This window comes from Dama dama, chromosome 5 (genome assembly GCF_033118175.1).
Source record: "Dama dama isolate Ldn47 chromosome 5, ASM3311817v1, whole genome shotgun sequence".
Classification (NCBI taxonomy): Eukaryota; Metazoa; Chordata; class Mammalia; order Artiodactyla; family Cervidae; genus Dama; species Dama dama.
Window position 1 is genome coordinate 8,980,361 of NC_083685.1, and position 19,656 is coordinate 9,000,016.

At 47.9% G+C, this 19,656-nt stretch overlaps 1 protein-coding gene across 1 annotated transcript; it reads left to right on the plus strand.

Moving 5' to 3' along the window:
- Positions 1-438: 438 nt before the first annotated feature.
- DAO (D-amino acid oxidase) lies at positions 439-19,523 on the plus strand. The gene is made up of 11 exons (XM_061141694.1): positions 439-647; positions 4,498-4,700; positions 6,698-6,812; positions 8,597-8,673; positions 9,749-9,814; positions 11,640-11,694; positions 13,121-13,225; positions 14,154-14,236; positions 16,096-16,213; positions 16,871-16,969; positions 18,151-19,523. Exons 2-11 carry the CDS (start codon positions 4,507-4,509, stop codon positions 18,280-18,282), a joined length of 1,044 nt encoding a protein of 347 aa, XP_060997677.1. The 5' UTR covers positions 439-647; positions 4,498-4,506; the 3' UTR covers positions 18,283-19,523.
- The last annotated feature ends 133 nt before the right edge of the window (positions 19,524-19,656 follow it).

The following is a 19,656-nucleotide window of genomic DNA, read 5'->3' on the forward strand; positions in this document are numbered from 1 at the left end:
CATTAGGCTGGCTGGCCGGCCCCAGGAGCTCTCCTGTACCTCTGACCTCCCCTCAGGGGCCGCCGGCCTGACCACTCCCCCAGCCCCGCAGGCCAGATGCACAGTGGTTCAGGAAGCCGCCGTCCCCTCCCCCAGGGTGGCCGCAGGAAGAGGGAAGAAAGAGGATCGTCTCCAGCTGGCCCGGGAGACAGATCTCCTTGTGCCCATCAGCCCTCCAAGAACCCCCCTTCTTCCTCCCTCCCTCCCCGAGGCCAGTCCACGGGGACTTGGGGTCAGCCAGAAAAGTCAGGCAACTTCTCAGGGACGGGAGCGAGGGGAGGTGAGGTCTCCCAACCTGGCCGGGATCCAGCCCCTGCGAGCAGCGGCGGGTGCCCAGCCCCACCCCTCGCGGTGCCCTGTCTGTCCCTTCAGACTTTGACCCTGAGCTCCAGTCCGGGCTGAGGACAGGACGCCCCAGAACCGGGAGCCTCCCTTCAGGAGATAGGACCCTGGGCCCAAAGCAACTGCCTCTTTGCTGCAGAGATTTGGCACGCCAGGTGACTGCGGGCGGGTGTGGGGGCACACCAGATCTGAGCGTTCCTCCCGGTGTCGACAGAAAAGGTCCACGTTAGAGCCCGACGCAGGTGACAACCTTGCAGGGACCACAGGTAAGTGCCTTCACCTCTCCAAGACTCAGTGTCCTCATCTAGAACACAGGGGTCATAACTCACCTCTTCCAGGGTTAACCATAACATTAAAAGAGGTGGTGGCTGCAGAGGGCTTAGCACAGAACTCAGCATAGCAAGTACTCAACAAAAGGTTAATTATTATTATTTGGGAGGCTGGGAGCGGTGGCCTGGTTAGCCAGCATTGATAGTATGTTTCATTTTTAAAATAAACTCTGAAACTTTATAAGAGGTAGCCATAGGGAGCTGATTGTATTTATTCAGATAACTCACCTGTGACTTGATTTAGCAAAAAAACAAAACAAGTCTTTCCTGTTTTTTGCGCATGCAGCCATCAAAGGCACCAGCTGCTTCAAGGTCTGTTCTAGGGACAAGGGAGGTTATGAGCAAACTATTAGAAGACTGGAGAGTAAGCAGACACTGTTATGTGCCAATTTCTTGATGGCTGCCTAAGAGATCTCTGGTGCAGCCCAGGAAGCTCAGACAGAACTGGGTCCAGATCTAAACTCTGTGCCTCACCGGCTGTGTGACTTTAGGGGAGTGAGTTCCTCTCTCGGAACCTCAGTCCCCGGTCTGTAGAGCCTCTCAGAGCAGTTGCGAGGATAAAGTGAGAGGATGTCTGTACTGCTTTCTCTGTGCATCTGGCAAGTGGCATACGGCCAGAATTCCCTGCATGCTCCACATATAGGTAGACATTATAATTATATACACACACACACACAAATGTAACAACTCCAGCTGTTTGCGACTTCCTGAATGTACACTCCAAACATGTTTGGTTAAACTAACAGCATAAAGCAGAAAACAGCAACACTAACAGAAACATCAGTAACAATAAGAAAATGGTTGAAGGATAACAGAACCCTGTGCAAACCAGTCCAGGAACTCATTACCCCCATGCCTAAACGATTTCACCCAAGGCTGGCTCTGTTAGATCCTACAGTCTGACTGCCGATTTTGATAAGGACCTTATCCATTCATATTCCACTTTAATACAAGCAGAAACACACAATTACCGCAATCGATATCAAATCTGACTCATTTATTTGACTGAGATAATTGACTTAGGACACCTATTTTTCCTTTAATTCTGTGCCTACCACCAACACACTAAAAATTCCTACACTCACTGAATTTCATGTTTGTTTGTTTGTTTGTTTTATGCAGAAAAAAACCCAGAAGCTTTGGCTGTTATTCTTCACCTGTTTGATTTCATGTGTTTTTTCAAATCGTGGGATTAGCACATAGCCTTGTGAGTCAGGCCAGCCTGAGGTCTGCTTCTTACCAGCAGGTGCCTGAACCTCAGTCGCCTCATCTGTAAAATGGGCATGATGACAACCCTGAGGGTTGTTAGAAGATTAAAGGAGATAACGCATGTCAAGTTCTTCGCACGATGAGTGACACATACTAAGAGCTGAAAAGCTCACAGTTGCTACTGTTTCTCCCCGTTGCCAGGTTTTTTCTTTCACAGAGAATTTTTAGCCCCAAAACTCTACAAATCTTTTGATCACAAATGTGTGAGTTTGGCTGAGTGGCCCCTCTTCTGTGAGCCTCAGTTTCCTCTTCTGCATGATGCTATCGTGCTTATCTTTAAAATTTTAAACGCTTGGGGAAACTGAGCTCCACGCTGTTCCCTGTCCCTCTCTGCAATGGCCAGGGGGGTTTAGAACTTGCTCTGGGTCCTGCCTCATGTTCTTCTCTTGGACACCTGCCTTCCACCTCCAACCAGAGGCTTTGCCATCCCTGAGCCGCCTTGTTATCGGAGATATGCCATGTGACGGCTTCGGTCTGAAGTCTCTTTCTCCCTGCCCAGAGACCTCTCACTCGGTCAAGTGAGGTGACTTACCCAGGGCCACACAGATGGTGTGTGCCAGGCTGCCCAGCCCCCAGCCGGGGCTGTCACTGACACCCCTCCACCCCACAACACCTCCTTCATTACAGGGAATTTTGGAAAATACAGAAAAAGCCTCTATTCCAGCCTTCTTATTGTCAGGGTAGGAAAGTGGTCAAATCTCCAGAGCCTATGTAGAGACAGAAAGCCCAGAGAGGGGAAGAAATTTGGCTAAGGTCACACACTGAGCCAGCAGTGAAGCCAGATCTGACTCCCCTTGCTGTCTTCTCCTGCAGACCCAATGTTCTTTCCCTTGTTATTCTCAAGGTGCTGGGGGACAGAAAGAGGTCACTACAGATTGAGGCCAGGCCCCATACCGGGAACTTTCACCAGGCTAGTTGTTTAATCTTCAGGCTGACCCAGGAGATGGGGGTTAACCTTATTTCACGGCTGAGGAGGTTGGATCTCCTGAGGCAAGCAGGGGAGGAGATGGTGAAGGGGTCCCTGAGCAGGTCCCCCTGCCACCAAGGCCAGGCTCGCAGCTGGGAGGAGAATCACCCAGAGGACGATGATTTTCCATTTTTTGGTTTTATCTCCAACTTGGCTGCTGAAACCCCAATAGAGTCCAGTTCTTGTGGGCTGGAGCCGTTTTCTCCTTTACAAAACTAGGCCATATTGAGAATGTCCTGCCGTTCAGGGCCACGGGCCGCAGTTGCCAGGAGGCGAGGTCCGTGGGAGGAGAGTTGTGAGCAAAGAGGAGGGAAAGTTGAATTTGGCCCTTCCGGGCACAAAAAGTCCCCTTGTTCTGCCTTAGCAGGAGCCGGCAAAATATTTCCCTGCTGTGCGCGGACCAAGCAGCTTCAAAGTCAAAAGCTGCTAGGTCTTCTAAATTTCTGAGGAGACCCAGCCAGCCCAGTACCCCGAGGTAGGCCTGGAGGGGATGCACTCTGAAGGTCTGAGTTCTGAGGCCCAACAGTGCATCCCAGATGCTCCCAGCTGCCAGCTTGGCACACTGTAGGTGTGCAGTAAATGTGTATCAAGTTTACTTGAATTAAAATGAAATCCTGGAAGCACCATTTACTGGCTATGACCTTCTGTAAGTTACTCCACCTCTCTGAGTCTTTATTTCCTCATCTGTTGAATGGGATCTATAACACCAGCCCCTAACTCTTAAGAATGTGGGAGATTTAGGTGCAGTGAAGCACAAGAAGTGTTTAGCACAGGGCTGGCCCACAGTAGGTGCTCCAGAAATGTCAGGAAATCACTTCTTTTTCCCTGGGCAGTGTGTTAAGCTTTTTACATTTGCCGCCTTGTGAAAACTTCCATCTACTCTCTGAGGCATGAGTTAGTTTTCTCGTTTCTCCAGAAAAAGAATTTGAGTCTTGAGAGGCATCTTACCCAAGGTCATGGCCAGCAGACAGCAGAGCTGAGACCTGAGATTTGAAGTCCATTGTCCTAACCACTGGGCTTCCCTGGTAGCTCAGATGGTAAAGAATCAGCCTGCAGTGCGTGAGACCCGGGGTTCGATTCCAAGGTTGGGAAGATTCCCGCCCCTCCACTGGAGAAGTGAATGGTTACCCACTCCAGTATTCTTGCCTAGAGAATTCCATGGACAGAGGAGCCTTGAGGGCTACAGTTTATGGGGTTGCAAAGAGTCAGACACGATTGAACGACTAAACACACACACCATCCTAACCACTAGACTACCTAGCCTACAGCTGGGCTAGACACTCTGCTATGTACTTCTTATTTTCCCAGCCTGGGGACAGGATATTCAAGGAGGCTCCCCAGAGAAAGCTGCATCATTTACTGACTATGTGGCCTTAGGCAAGTTGCTTCACCTCTCTGGGCCTCATTTTTCCCCTGTGTAAGGATCAACAAAAGGATCGAGTATAAAAAGGGCTGGGCAGTGTCAGGCATCTTCTAAGCCGTCAGTGGATGGTGTCGATGACGACGGAGGTGACAATGATGGTGGCCCACCTCAACCCTTCCTTCCCGCAGGCTGGCACGATGCGTGTGGTCGTGATCGGAGCGGGTGTCATCGGGCTGTCCACCGCCCTCTGCATCCATGAGCGCTATCGCTCGGTCCTACAGTCGCTGGAAGTGATGGTCTATGCAGACCGCTTCACTCCACTCACCACCACCGACGTGGCTGCCGGCCTCTGGCAGCCCTACCTCTCGGAGCCCAGCAACCCACAGGAGGCGTGAGTGAGGGTCCTAGGGGGAGGTCGGGGTTGGAGGGGCTGAGTCTGCAGAGAGGATGTCCTCTCTCAGGGTTCCTGTCCCCAAGAATGACTCTTCCTGGGGGCTTTGTCCTGACATGCTGTAAGGACAATACTAACACACATTAAGTTCTTGCTGTGCCCAAGACAGATGGCGGAAAAGCTGAGAAGCCACGTGTGCCAGACAGATGGAAGTTTCGTCTCCATCTCTTTCCTAAACTGGGTGGCAGTCAGTGCCCAGTGCATCCAGCTATCAGGAAGATGTCTAAGTGGGTGGATTGATGTTCAAGTTTGGCAAAGAAGTGGCAGAGGTCATTGTTTCAGTTTAGAAACCACTGCTGCTTCAACACAGGAACCCTCAGATGAATACAGGCTCGATTAGAAGTTTCATCCTCATGCCAATAATTTATGAAACCAATATACCTGATCAGTGGGTGGCAATTCAGGGGCCTGACCTCCTTCCATTTCATGGCTCTGCCATCCCGCTGGTGCCTTTCAGTGTTGCCGGGAGCCAGTGGATGACTGCAGAAGGAGAGAGCATGAGGACCATCAGGGAGGAGTCCTTAGAGTACATTGGCCAGAAAGCGGCCACATGGCCGCAAGCACACCTAACTGCAGCCACCCCTAACTGCAAGGGAGTCTAGGAAACGTGGTCCAGCTGTGTGCCCAGGAGGAAGATAAAGCATTTGGAAGCAGTAAGCAATGTCTGGGAGTTTATGGGGGGAGGGCGCAGGATTCCCAGAGAGAGAGCCTGAACCATGGGACTCACAATCCCTAAAGCAGTCAAAGCTTTCATTTAAACTCGCAGCTACATGATCCCAAGCTGGAGGTGCGCTCCAAATATTAACAGTTGTGATGCAGCATTCTTTTTTGTCTTTTTTTGCCACTTAATTTTTTTAACTGAAGGATATTTGCTTTACAGAACGTTGTGGTTTTCTGTCATACATCAACAAGAATCAGCCATAGGTACACTCGTGTCCCCTGCTTCCTGAACCTTCCTTCCATCTCTGTACCCATCCCACCCTTCTAGATGGTCACAGAGCCCGTGTTTGGGTTCCCTGAATCACGCAGTGAATTCCCACTGGATGCCTATTTTACATATGGTACTGTAAATTTCCAGGTTACTCTCTCCATACACCTCACCGTCTCCCTACTCACCTCCCGCCGGGTCCTTAGGTCTGTTTTCTACGTCTGTTTCTCCACTTCTGCCCTGAAAATTGGAGCATTAAAAATTTTTTTTTAATTGAAGTATAGTTGATTACAATATTGTTTTAATTTCTGCTGTACATGAAAGTGATTCAGTTATACATTTATATACTCTATACACATTCTTTTTTAAAATATTCCTTTCCATTATGGTTTATCAGAGGATATTGAGTATATGGAGCATGGTGCTAGTGGTAAAGAACCTGCCTGCCAATGCAGATGACATAAGGGATGCGGGTTCAATCCCTGGGTCGGGAAGATCCCCTGGAGGAGGTCATGGCAACCCACTCCAGTATTCTTGCCTGGAGAACCCTATGCATAGAGGAGTCTGGCGGGCTATGGTCCATAGGGTTGCAAAGAGTCAGACACAACTGAAGTGACTTAGCACACGCACATTGAATATATTGTAGTTCCCCATGCTATACAGTAGGACTTTGCTGTTTATCCATTCTACATATAATAGCTTATATCTGCTACCCCCAGCCTCCCACTCCGCCCCTCCCCCAACACCCTCTCCCCTGACAACCACAAGCCTGTTCTCCATGGTGGTGGAGCATCCTTTGTCCCTCGTCTTCTCTGTCCTGTTAACGTGGAAATATGAGAAAGTTTATGGAGGGTGACTGGCACTTGAGTCACAGCAGAGTGAATGGGGTGAATTTCTGGATTTGGACACATCCTACCAGCCTGAGCACAGTCCCATGCAAGCCGACCCTTGGAGCTCTCTTGTCCAGCTCAGGGTATTAGGTGACCAAGACTCTGGGGGATCCTTTCAGGAACTGGAACCAGCAGACCTTCAACTATCTCCTGAGCCTCATCGGTTCTCCCAACGCTGCAAACATGGGTCTGGCCCCGGTCTCAGGCTACAACCTCTTCCGTGAAGCCGTTCCGGTGAGTGAGACATCTTTGGCCATGAACTGTAGTGCAGAGCCTTGATCACAGATCAAGGCGTGCCCAGGCAGGGTGGGAGGAGGGGGAGGTCCTTCAACCCCCTTAGGCAGACTCCTGCATTCAAAACAGGTTTGCTTTAAGTTCTATCTTTGTGGGACTTCCCTGATCCAGTGGTTAAGACTTCGCCTCCCAAAGCAGTAGGTGTGGGTTTGATCCCTGGCAGATGGCTTCCCTGGTGGCTCATACGGTAAAGTGTCTGCCCACGATGCAAGAGACCCAGGTTCGATCCTTGGGTCGGGAAGATCCCCTGGAGAAGGAAATGGCAACCCACTCCAGTACTCTTGCCTGGAAAATTCCAGGAGCAGAGGAGCCTTGTAAGCTATCGTCCACGGGATCACAAAGAGTCAGACATGACTGAGCCACTTCACTTGGGAAGCTAAGATATCACATGCCTCCTAGCCAAAACACTACAGCAAAAAAGAGAAGCAATATTGTAACAAATTCAATAAAGACTTGAAAAAACAAATGGTCCACATCAAAAAAAAAAAAAAAAAAAAGTCTTGAAAAGAAGGAGAAAGAAATAACTAAGGTTTAAAACAGTTCTATTTTTGCTTTAAAAATTATTTTTGTTTTCCATTTTATTATTAAACTGCCCAAGACCAAAGACTCTTCAGATGAACCATGAGAACTAACCATTCCTCCATGGTCAAGGGTAAAATTCAAAACACATCTGAAGTGGTAGACATCTGATGCTGAAGTCAAGAGGTTTCCTGCTCCTCTGGGGGTTCTGGGACTTTCTATCAAGATGGACTAAAACCACTCATCCTGGCACAGATGTACTTACCAGTACTTACCAGGTGCCAGCCCCTGTCCTAACCACTTTATAACTAGTGACTCATTTGATTCTCATCATAACCAGGAAGTAAGTGCTGTCATTGTCCTCCTTTTGCAGATGAGAAACTAGAGGCTTCAAGAAATCAGGGTAACTTACTTGAGCTCACAAAGCTTTAAGCAGCAGAACTGGAATTTGAACCTGGGCCATTTGTGACCCCACGGTGCCCAATGTGTTACAAAAGGCACAACCATGTGGAATGTTCTCAGGTTGTTTGGTGAGGGTGGTCTGGCTGGGTGCCCAGAATCCCATGCCGGCTCTCCAAGGTTCAGTCAATGTTTATCACTGTGCTAAGGACATTACTTTCATTATCTGTTACCTTCTAAGTGTGATTATTTAAAAAAAAAAAAAAGAGAGAGAGAGAGTGACTATTAACTCCATTATACAGACAAGAAAACTGAGTCTTGGAGAATTCAAGGTGGTCAGTGGCAAAGCCAAAATCTCCCCCTACTGGGTTGTCTGACCCTTCCCTCTGCAACTTCCCACTCTCATCCCTTGGTGACCTTCACTGTCACCCCTTTTTTTTCCTCCCTGATTTATGACCCTACCATATCATTCATCGTCAGCCTTATTCTTACCCTCACATAGCACTATGGTTAAGAACATGGATTCTGAAGTCCCACTGTGGGTTCAAATCTCAGTGCCGCTGTTTATAAGCTGGGTGGCCACAGACAACTTATTTAAACTCTCTGAGCCTCAATGCACCTATCTGTAAAATGGGACTAAAAATAGCATCTACCTCAATGGGTTGTTGTGAAGATTAAATGGATTGGTATGAATAAAATGCTTGGAACAGTGCTTTACACATAGTAAACATTACATAAGTCTTTGTTATTATCACTCTTGTTGATGTTCATCCATCTCTGTGCCGCCTTCTCTTCTTCCTCTAAAGGACCCTTACTGGAAGGATATAGTTCTGGGATTTAGGAAGCTGACTCTCAGAGAGCTGGACATGTTTCCTGATTACAGGTAAGATTATTGTTATGGGTGAAGGAACTGAGACCCCACAATGCAGACAGACTTATAGGGAATTTGGTTTAATTGCTAAGCTGTGTCCGACCCTTGTGACCTCATGGACTGAAGTCCGCCAGGCTCCTCTGTCCATGAGATTTTCCAGGCAAGAATACTGGAGTGGGTTGCCATTCCCTTCTCCGGGGGATCTTTCCAACCCAGGGATCGAACTCTGGTTTCCTGCATTGGAGGCAGATTCTTTTCTGACTGATCTACCAGGGAAGCCGGGACTTCCTATTCCATCCCAGGCCTAGAGCCCCTGGAACTCTGATCTCTCAGTGCTCTGTCCGACTCCTTCTGGAAACCCATCTGCCCAGACTGTGCTTTAGACTATGGTGGTAGGGGATATGGATACAGATCTCAAGCCCAGAAGTTCCATTTGTTGTTGCTAAGTCCTGTCTGACTCTTTTATGATCCCATGGACTGTAGCCCACCAGGCTCCACTGTCCATGAGATTTTCCAGTCAAGAATACTGGATTGGGTTGCCATTTCCTTCTCCAGGGGATCTTCCCGACTCAGGGATTGAACTCACATCTCCTGCATTAGCAGGTAGATTCTTTACCACTGAGCCATCAGGGAAGCCCCTGGAAGTTCCATATCACTATCCTATTCTGTAGATGAGGAAACTGAGCTTCAGAAAGACCAAGTCACTTTCCCAGGCCACACAGCAAAGTGACCACAGTGGGATTCCAACCCTGTCCAAACCCCTCTATTCTTTTCTCTACAGCCTGATGCTTTTCTCTACAGAGGATGCTTCTGCGATCCTCTCCTCACCTTGCTCCATGTCTGAATCTTCTCTACAGATGCACATCAATTTCCACTTGCACACCCGAATGTCAAGGAGGGCTTTGATAGAAAACACTTCCTTGCTTTGAGCTGAAAATCACTTTCCCCTTGAATGTCACCTGATGGTCCCCGCTCTACCTTTTTATGGGCCCAGAGCATGTGACAGCTCCCACCACTATTTGATAGCCTTAAAATACAGCTCTGATTCCAATCCTCTCTCCCCACATTTTGCCTCCTGTGATTCTAGCTATGGCTGGTTCAACACAAGCCTGATTCTGGAGGGGAGGAAATATCTGCAGTGGCTGACTGAAAGGTGAGATTTTCAGCTTTCCTTTGAAGAAGGCAGCTCTCAGGAACCAGGGTGGTGGTGAATGACAGCTCATGGGATTTATCTTTGTACTGCGTGCGCGCTCACTCACTCAGTCATGTCCGGCCCTTTGCGACCTCATGGAGTGTGTAGCCTGCCAGGTTCTTCTGTCCATGGGATTTCCCAGGAAAGAATACTGGAGCAAGTTGCCACTTCCTTCTCCAGGGGATCTTTCCAACCCAGGGATTGAACCCGTATCTCCTGTGTCTCTTGCAGGCAGATTCTTTACCCCTGCACCACCCGGTAAGCCCTAAATGTTGATGAAAACCTTTAGGGTTGGTGGGAGCTATCCTTGGTCCTGACCACCTCTACACAGTAGGACAGTGCTTTCCACACCTGGCTGAAACCACTCGAGAAGCTTTTTACACATGATATTTATTGTCAGCCTCACTAAAATCTGTGATGTTAGTGTAATAGTTTTAAATAGATTCTCCTAAGTTTTTCCAGGTATATAGACACCATCATCAAGCATAAGTTGGCTTTTATTTTTATACCTCACATTTGTTTTTTGTCTAACTGCTCTGGCCAGCACCTCCAGAACAACACTAACTAATGCAGATGATAGTGGATGTCCCTGTCTTGTTCCTTTTGTTGATAAGAATCCTTTGGTATTTTCAATCAGCAAACAGTAGCTTGAGAGATATATCTGTATCTATATTCACAAACATTCATATTAAGGAAGATTCCATAAATTTCCTGTATGTTATTATTTTATTAATATTAAAAAATCTGGAATGGATGGTGACTTTCCTCAAATGACTTGGAGAGGTTTTAAAAATATAAATTTCAGGACCCCACTTTATAGCTACTGATCAGATTCTCTGGGGCGGGGCTCAGAGATTTATATTTTATTATTATTTTTTTAATCTCCCTAGAATAAACTGCATTTATTTAAAGCATAATTTGAATCAGTTTCAGCTATCTGTAAAACCACCACCACAAACAAGATGCAGACTGTTTCCGTCGCCCGTAAGCTTCCAGAGCTCCTTCCCAGTTTACCCACTCGGGTCTCCAGGGTCCCCAAATCCTCGCGGTCCCATCAGAGATTTATATTTTAAAAAGTTCTCTGAGTGACTGTCATCATCAGCCAGGTTTGGAAATCATTGTATCAAAACATGGTTACATCTCCTAACCTTAGGACACTCATGACTCCTGTCCAGCCTCTCCAGGGAAGAGTGTCCCCAGTTTCTCTACTGATATCTTGAGGAAACCATGAGGGTAAAACAATTACGAGACTGTGCTTCAGCTTGCACGGTCTTTTACTTCCTATTCTCCCAATGTTTCTACTGTATTCCTAACAGTGACATACATTTTTTTCCTCTGTGAAATTTAAGGGGAGAGGTGGGTGTCCCCAGCCCACCTCCTTCCTCACGCTCTGCTGCTGACAAAGGAGCATTCGGCATTGGTGCAACCCTGCCCGTCCTCCACTCTGCATCTCATCCCCTTTGATAATACAGAGCAGCATCGTAGGTAGTAAGAACCCCAGGTTTCGGTCCCAATCCCATCACTGACTCACGATGAGACCTTCAACAAGGCCCCTCTTCCATCTCCATCTGCTTAACAAGGGGTGTGGACCATCTCAGGTTTCCCAAGGGACATTTCATGCACCACTGGTCAATCAAGGTGCTAATGAACCGACTGGACTGTATAGTCATATTCTCAAGGAGCATCCTGTAGGGCTAACATCCACAAAAGGTTCTTTGGGAAATGTCCTCCCTGCCGTCCTCAGAGAACTGAATGCTTGATTTTTGGATGTGTTTGATCATCCCAGGTTAACTGAGAGGGGAGTGAAATTCTTCCTGCGGAAGGTGGAGTCTTTTGAGGAGGTGAGCTGAAGGGCTGGAAGGGGCTGGCTGTGGGAGAGAGGAAAAGAAGGGAGGCCTTTGCTTCTTGTTACAGGGTTGGGGAAGGCCTTCTCAGGCCACCAGGGTTCCTGTGAGGCCTGTCCCAGACTTTAGGCCTATTTTTAATCCCAGAAGGACTCGGGCATTCTGCCTTGATGTGGGTGGCAGAAGCAAAGGAATAATGGTGCCCATTAAGGCCTGATCAGTGTCTGGGCCTCAGTGGATTTTAGGGCCAGAGAGCTGGCTGCCTCTCACTATCAGCTGCAGCCCAGTCCTCAAGTTCTAGACGTTTGACTGCTTCTTATCAACATCAGGGTTGATGTTGATACAAAACAAAGTGACTTAGGTTCAGAGTGACACCACCATCAGTAATGATGGTAGCAGGCACCATCAGCAGGCACTCACTATGTACCAGGAGCTTTGCCGTATCACTCAATCCCAGCACCCAGAGCAGTGATTAGCACATGGAAGACTATGCATGCAGGCATACTCAGTTGTGTCTAACTCATTGCGACCCCAAGGACCGTAGCCCACCAGGCTCCTCTGTCCATGGGATTTTCCAGGCAAGAATACTGGAGTGGTTTGCCCTTTCCCCCTGGGGGAGGGCATGGCAACCTGGGTGAAGGGGATCTTTCCAGCTCAGGGATTGAACCCACGTCTCCTGCTTTGGCGGGTGGATTCTTTACCACTGAGCAACCAGGGAAGCCCCCTTGGTACCTAGTGAAATAGAAGAGCATCTGCTCTAGGTCAAGCCCTGATGGGCACTTGGAATGCATACTTGAATTAGACACAGCTCTCATTCCCAAGGGGCTCAGAGTCCAGTGTGGCAAATATTGGCTTGTGAACAATACCAGTGTGTTTCTGGAGTGACCTGTAAGGAGGGTCGCTGGGGCTGGGCTGGGAGTTTGGGTACCACGATGCTACATCTTTGAGTTCTGGAGCATTGTATATAAATGCATGGAGCTAGGGCTTCCAACGTGCCTTCTGCAGATGTCTTGGCAGAGAAGGAGGCAAGAGAATGAAATAAAAAGGAATCAGAAGGAGGGATAAAACTATCTCTGCATCCTTTCTGACTTCTTCGGAAGGTTCCAAGAAAGTTTCCCCCCTTCTGTAGTACTCCTTTCCAAACACAGTATAGCATTTATATCACCCTGGAACTGCTCAGCAGCCTATGAGCAGATAGTACCAGCCCCATTTAATAGCTAAGGAAGCAGAACCTTGTGGAGGGGATGGGACCTTTCTGAGGTCACACAGTAGGTAAATGGCAGGGCAGTATTGGAGGCAGGTCCTCACTGAGCCCCACTCCCTAGCTGTCCCACAGTGAGCAGGGAGCTGCAGGTGGAAGAAGCCAAGGGATCCCAGGGCCCTCAACCCTTTTCAACCCACCTGCCCTGTTGGTTGCTCCCAGGTGGCAAGAGAAGGCGCCGATGTGATTATCAACTGCACTGGGGTGTGGGCTGGGGCGCTGCAACCCGATCCCCTGCTACAGCCAGGCCGAGGGCAGATCATTAAGGTGAGTCTGAAGGTGAGGGATGAGCTCTTGCTGACGGACTGTTTCTGCTGGCTTATTTCATCTGTAAAGATAGAGGCTGAATCGGGAACTTCTGAGAGAGGAAGCCCCACCCAGTCTCCAGGGAATTTGCATGTTAAAGACACAAGAAGAACCAAGAAAACAGCCCTCTGAAACATACTCCTTTTTTCTTTTTTTGGCAGAGTCCTTAATAGGAAAGCATGTATATGTGTGTGTTTGTTCGTATATGGGAGCTGCATGCGCCGGTATGAAAATAAAAGAACAAATGTTTACGAAATGTCTGCTAAATGCCAAACACAGACCCAAGCATTTCATCATGTTAATTAATTTGACCCTCACAGGAACCTTTTGAGATGGGTACTATCACATCACCATTACCATCTTACAGATGGGGAAACTGAGGCATGGAGGGATTAAGTAACATGTACAAGTTCATATATATCATAGTAAGTGGTGGAAATGGGTTTAGAACCCAGGCAACCTGGTTTAAGAGCCCGAGTGTGTAAGCATTGTTCCACCCCACGTTACACTGTGTACATCTATCTATGTGTGAAGCCTGCCTATTTGTGAGTATGTGTGCTTATGTGTGCCCATGTGAGCATACACGAGTGTGTTCCTAGGTACCTGTGTTCCCAAGGTGAGCGAACGTGTGTGTGCGTTTACACATGGGTGTTGGGCTTCTCTGAGGATGAGAATGTGTGATGCTTTGGGGACCAGGGGTTACTCTCCATTAGGACAGCTCTTCCTGCAAAAGTAAGCGGTCAGGTGCAGACTTGGGACAGAGGGGTCAAGGGAGGGCCAAGGGACGACTACGCCACTCCTGCCAGAACAGGTGGTCATAAAGGGACCAGGGGAAGGGAGCCCACTGATCTCACTCTCCTGATGGAACTTCTCTGTCCTCAATCAACAGGTGGATGCGCCATGGTTGAAACACTTCATTATCACCCATGACCCTGAGAGAGGCATCTACAAGTCTCCATACATCATCCCAGGGTAAAAAGAAATCTGACATTGTAGGGCGAAGGAGGGAGTACCTTCCTGCTCTTTTATGCCCTTGCTGCTTGCCCCAGGGCTCTTGCTTAATCTTTTCAGGGTTTTTTTTCCCCTCCAATGTTTTTAAGTGAGGCTGAGCAAAAATTGAACCTCTGAGAAGGCAGGACTCAGCCTTACCTGAGCTCTATCTTGAACCTGATTTGGGATGACAGTAGCGGTGAGGCTGGAGACAAAGACAGCGCATGCCACGGCAGTGGCATGAGCAGCGTTGTGAATGGCCATCAAGGGACTGGGGTGGGGGCTGATGATGATAGTATTGTTGATGGAGGAATAGTGGGAGCCGGGATAGTCCAGTTCAATCACTCAGTCGTGTCCGACTCTTTGCGACCTCACGGACTGCAGCACGCCAAGCTTCCCTGTCCATCACCAACTCCTGGAGCTTGCTCAAACTCATGTCTATTGAGTCAGTGATGCCATCCCACCATCTCATCCTCTGTTGTCCCCTTCTCCTCCTGCCTTCAATCCTTCCCAGCATCAGGGCCATGTTGTTATAGATGAGGAGATCAGTGTGGATGATGGATGGTAGTGAGTGGGAATTGGGGGTGGTAGTCGGTGCTGGTGGAGATGACACTATCCATGTTGACTTTTAATAATGTGGCAGGGACTTCCCTGCTGGTCCAGTGGCTAAGATTCTGTGCTCCCAGTGCAAGGGGGTCGACTTTGATCCCTGGTTGGGGAACAAGATTCCGCATGCCACAACAGTCAAAGACCCCATGTGCCACAACTAAGACCTGGTACGGCCAAATTTTTAAAAATGCAGCAGTCACAACAGTTCAAAGACCATGTTACTGGTGTGACTGTGCTGACTGCCTCAACGGCAATTTCAGTGGTGTGGCAGAGATGATAGCGTTTATGCAATGCTAATGGTGGTGGTAGAAATGGCCAAAGGAGTTGATGGTGATGACATGTTAATGGGAGCAAGCAAGGCAGTCGTGAAGATGATGTTGTTGATGGAGAAGACAGTATTTTCCCCAATGTTGCTGAGATGTCATTGACATGTAACATTGTGCTGTATGTTTAAGATGTACAACATGATGAAGTGATATATGTATATGCTGTGAAATGATTACCACAATCAGGTCAGTTGACACACTCATCACATCACCTAATTATAGTTTTGTGTATGTAAGTAGATACATACATATGTGTGTAGATCTTGGCGAGAACATGTAGGATCTACTCTCTTAGCAACATTCAAGGATATAATGCAGTATTGTTAACTATCATTACCACGCTGTACATTAGAAGGGATGACAATGATGACGGTGATGTTAATGATGAGGGTGGAGGTGGTGGCAGTTGATGGTGAAGACAATGGCAATTGTAGTGATGTTGGTGCTATCAGTAGGGATGATAATGTTTGGGTTTTTTTGAGTTTTTTATATTTAATATTCTAGTTTTATTGAGTCTAGTTGATTTACAATATTGTGTTAGTTTCAGGCGTACAGCAAAGTGATTCAGTTATACTTACACGTATATTCATTCTTTTTTAGGCTCTTTCCCCATTTATTTTAACACAGAATATTGAGTAGGGTTCCCTGTGCTACACAATAGGTCCTTCTTGATTATCTATCTTACAGTGTGTGTGTGTGTGTGTGTGTGTGTTCATCCCAAGCTCTTGGTTTATTCCTTCCCCTCCATTTCCCCTTTGGTAACCATAATCTTGTTTTCAATATCTGTGGGATTATAATGTTGATCGAGGTAAACACAGTGGTAAGGGTGAGCATGGCAATGACTCCTCCCCCTTTATCTCAAAGGCTTCATTTTCCTTCATCTTTGACCTTGTTCACTTTATCCAGGCTCCAGGCAACAACTCTTGGCGGCATCTTCCAGCTGGGGAACTGGAGTGAAACAAACAATATCCCAGACCACAACACCATTTGGGAAGGCTGCTGCGGACTGGAGCCCACACTGAAGGTAAGGTGGGGAGAGATATTCTTGCTCTAGACCAGGATCCTAGCAGCTTGATGATTATAAGGAAACTTGAGGGTGAGAAGATACTGTGACTGGGACAATTGAGGAAAATAATTCCAAGAAGGGACTGACAATGGAAGTCCTGCTGTGGGCCAATGAAACCTATCCAATCGTGGCTAAGAGTTGCTCTCTCTTGAGGTGACATCCCCCAAACACCGTAGTCTGTCTTCACATGGAGCCGATGTGCTTGTTGCAGAAATCTCAGTTTTCACATTTGTCTGCTAGTGGTGAGAACAATAGTGACAGGGGTGAAGGCGGGAATGGAGTGGTCGGTGTTGGCAGTGATGAAAGCACATGGGACTTCCCTGGGAAGTCTGGTGGCTGGACTTCACATTTCCACTGCAGGTGTGTGGGTTCCGTCCCTAGTCAGGGAACTAGGATCCTGCATGAAGTATGGCCTGACCAAAAGAAAAAAAAATCTGAACGTGGTGATAATGATGGTGATGAGACCATATTATGGTGGTGACTGGTGGTGATGGTGGCTAATACAAAACCATGACTGGTGGTCGTGGTGAGCTTCCAAAAGCTGTCTCGACCACCTACAAATGGCATCAGGGAAAAAAAATCCAGAGTTGAATTACCAATGCTTTTTTTTCCCAGGATGCAAAAATTATCGGTGAATGGTCTGGCTTCCGGCCAGTACGCCCCCAGGTTCGACTAGAAAGAGAACAGCTTCGCTTTGGATCTTCAAACACAGAGGTATGCCCTCTTGGCAAGGAAAGCAATAGCCTCTCCTGACACCTAAGAAGGCACTGGCATTTTGGGCAGCAGTCATGCTGACTTCAGGCAGGGGCCATAATGGCTACTAACCCCTCCTCTATAAATGGGGAAACTGAGGCCCAGCGATGGTAAAGGACATGCTCAAGTTTATACAGAGGGCAGTTTTCATCTGCTAATGTCTGTGTCAAGTAGAAGGAAAAGGGGGCATTTATTGAGCATCTACTTTGTGTCCACAATAAGAACAACCTAATTGAATCTCCCCTACAGCTCTTTGGGACAGGGATGGTTGTCCCCATGCTTCAGATGGCAAACTGGGGTTCCCAGAGGTGGAAGTCACTGGCCTCCGTCAGGCCAGTGGTGAGGGCAAGGCTGGGAAGTGTTTGAATTTGAGTCCAGTGCCATTTCTCAGAAGTCTATGTTGGGTGGCCCATCACCCCTTTAGGGTCCCCCTCATCTCCTGTCTCATGGGGTGGGAACTGGGCTTATTGAAAAGGCGAGAACTGTCTGGGGTTGAAGAAATCTGGGTCACCCTTCCTCCTTTATCCCAGTTGTATGGTGTGTGTATGTGTGTAGAAGAGTTTTGTGTATGTAATGTATGTATACAGAGAATTGTGGGTCCATCTGTAAAAGAAGTTGTCTGTGCGGGGGTGGGGTGGGGGAGTTGGGGGGAGAGTCACATGTAGAAGGTAACTCCCTGTTAACGGTTTCAGCTTTGAAAAAGGCCCCTGGGGTCTAACCTCTCCCGGGTTCACCTATATAGTACCCCTGCTTTTCTTTCCTCCCAAGGTGGATAGGAGAATCTATTTATTAACACATGAGGTTCAGCTGTCTGGAGCAGTATGGGAATGAGGAAAGTGATTTAGGGAACTTCAAATAATTTGATGTGGGGTGAAGGAAATCTCTGATCAAGTTCTAGATGATTCTACTTTTCCTGTGCCGAGTGCTCAAAGCAGGTCCATTTCCTAAGTAGAAGAGAAGTCTAGGATACTGACCTCCAGTTCCCTAAACAAACCCCCCCTCTCCTTACTGCTCTTCCTGGGGTCTGCCATCCCACCATGGTGCCAAGAGAAGTTCTGATACCATCAGGCTTGACCCAGGATTCTTCAGGAGGCTCCTGAATCTTCCAGGGCAGCCCAGAACTTCTCTCTTGCCTCTCCCAGGTCATCCACAACTATGGCCATGGAGGCTTCGGGCTCACCATCCACTGGGGCTGTGCCCAAGAGGTGGCCAAGCTCTTTGGGAAAATTCTGGAAGAAAGGAATTTGCTCAGGATACCACCATCCCACCTCTGAAGAAGCTAGTGACCACCACCTCCCCTCAATAACTCCCTGCTCCTCTCAGTCACTAAAAACTGTGCTCCATCACTTGCCCCACCCCACCCCACCCCTGACTTCTTTCTGCAAGAACCACAAGGTGAGAGGGACCATTCCAAGCAGTGAGTATGGCTCTTCCGACGGCCGAGGTATCTCCCTTGAGTCCACTTATATGGTGTCATTGCTTCTTTTTTCCTCCTAAGGTGGGGAGCAGAATCTATTAGCATACGAGGGTCCCTGTCTGGAGCAGGACAGCAGACATGAAGAAGTACAGCCAGACTGTTATCCAATCAATTCTCAGAGGAAGGAAAGCTCAGAAAATCCAAGTGGTGAGACAGCTCTGAGTGAGGAGGGTGTGAGGAAGTTCAGTGTGAGGGAGGGTGTGAGGAAGCTCTGAGGGTCGGAGGGTAGAAGGGCTGAGTGTGGAAGGCGTGAGGAATCTTTGAGTATGGCAGGGTGTGAGGCATCTGAGGGAGGGAGCTCGAAGTTAGGGAGTCGAAGCTCTAAGGAGGAGGCTCTGAGTGAGGAAAGTTGTGGAAGCTGCTAGTGAGGGAGCGGGTGTGGAAAGCCTGAGTGTGGGGAGTCCTGAGTAAGGCTTAATGTGATGCAGCTCTGAGCGAGTGAGGATGTTGCAAGGTTGATGCAGTAAGGCCACAGAAAGCACTTGAGGGAGGGCTGTAACAGATTTCACGGCAGGAAGTCACACAGCCTCTGTGGTGTGAGGAGGCAGAAGAGATGAGACATTGAACAACAACATGTAATGCCTGCTCCACACCCATGCTAGAACCATGCTATCTTGATTACTTGTAGCTTTGTCGGAAGTTTTAAAATCCCAGCCGGAATTTTGATAGGGATTTTGTTAAATGTATGACGCCAATTTTAGGAGTTCTGATACAGACACCTTAATAGTTTTAAGTCTTCAGATTCATGTTCATGGAATGTCTCTATTTTTTTAGATCTTTGAGTTCTTTCAGGATTGTTTTATAGTCTGTAAATGTCTTGGACTCGTTAAATTTATTCTGTTTTATCCTTTTTGATGCTATTGCGAGTAGAATTGTTTAATTCAGGAAGTGCTCTGTTTTCTGGCATGTGGGGGTAGGGATATTTGAAGTGGTTCATCATCAGATATTCCTGATTAATGGAGAATGATTATATGTGATGTATCTAGATGTTCAAATGTCAAGAAATCAGAATACAGTAAAGTACCAACAGTGACTAAGTCTGACTGTAATCATGGAATCTTTGAGGAGCCAGAAGGGACTTCAGAATGTTCTGGAGCTTTGGGATTGGCCTCCTCTGTGCCTCCCACAGCACTCTGCCTTCCTCCATTAACGCCCACGTGGCTCTGTGTCC

What these genes read in the sequence shown, in the direction of transcription:
- DAO (XM_061141694.1), top strand. Translation starts at nt 4,507, where the DNA reads ATGCGTGTGGTCGTGATCGGAGCGGGTGTCATCGGGCTGTCCACCGCC. An exon ending in TCTCCATACATCATCCCAGG is followed by an intron (nt 14,237 to 16,095) that starts GTAAAAAGAAAT and finishes CACTTTATCCAG; the next exon opens with GCTCCAGGCAACAACTCTTG. An exon ending in TTGGATCTTCAAACACAGAG is followed by an intron (nt 16,970 to 18,150) that starts GTATGCCCTCTT and finishes TGCCTCTCCCAG; the next exon opens with GTCATCCACAACTATGGCCA.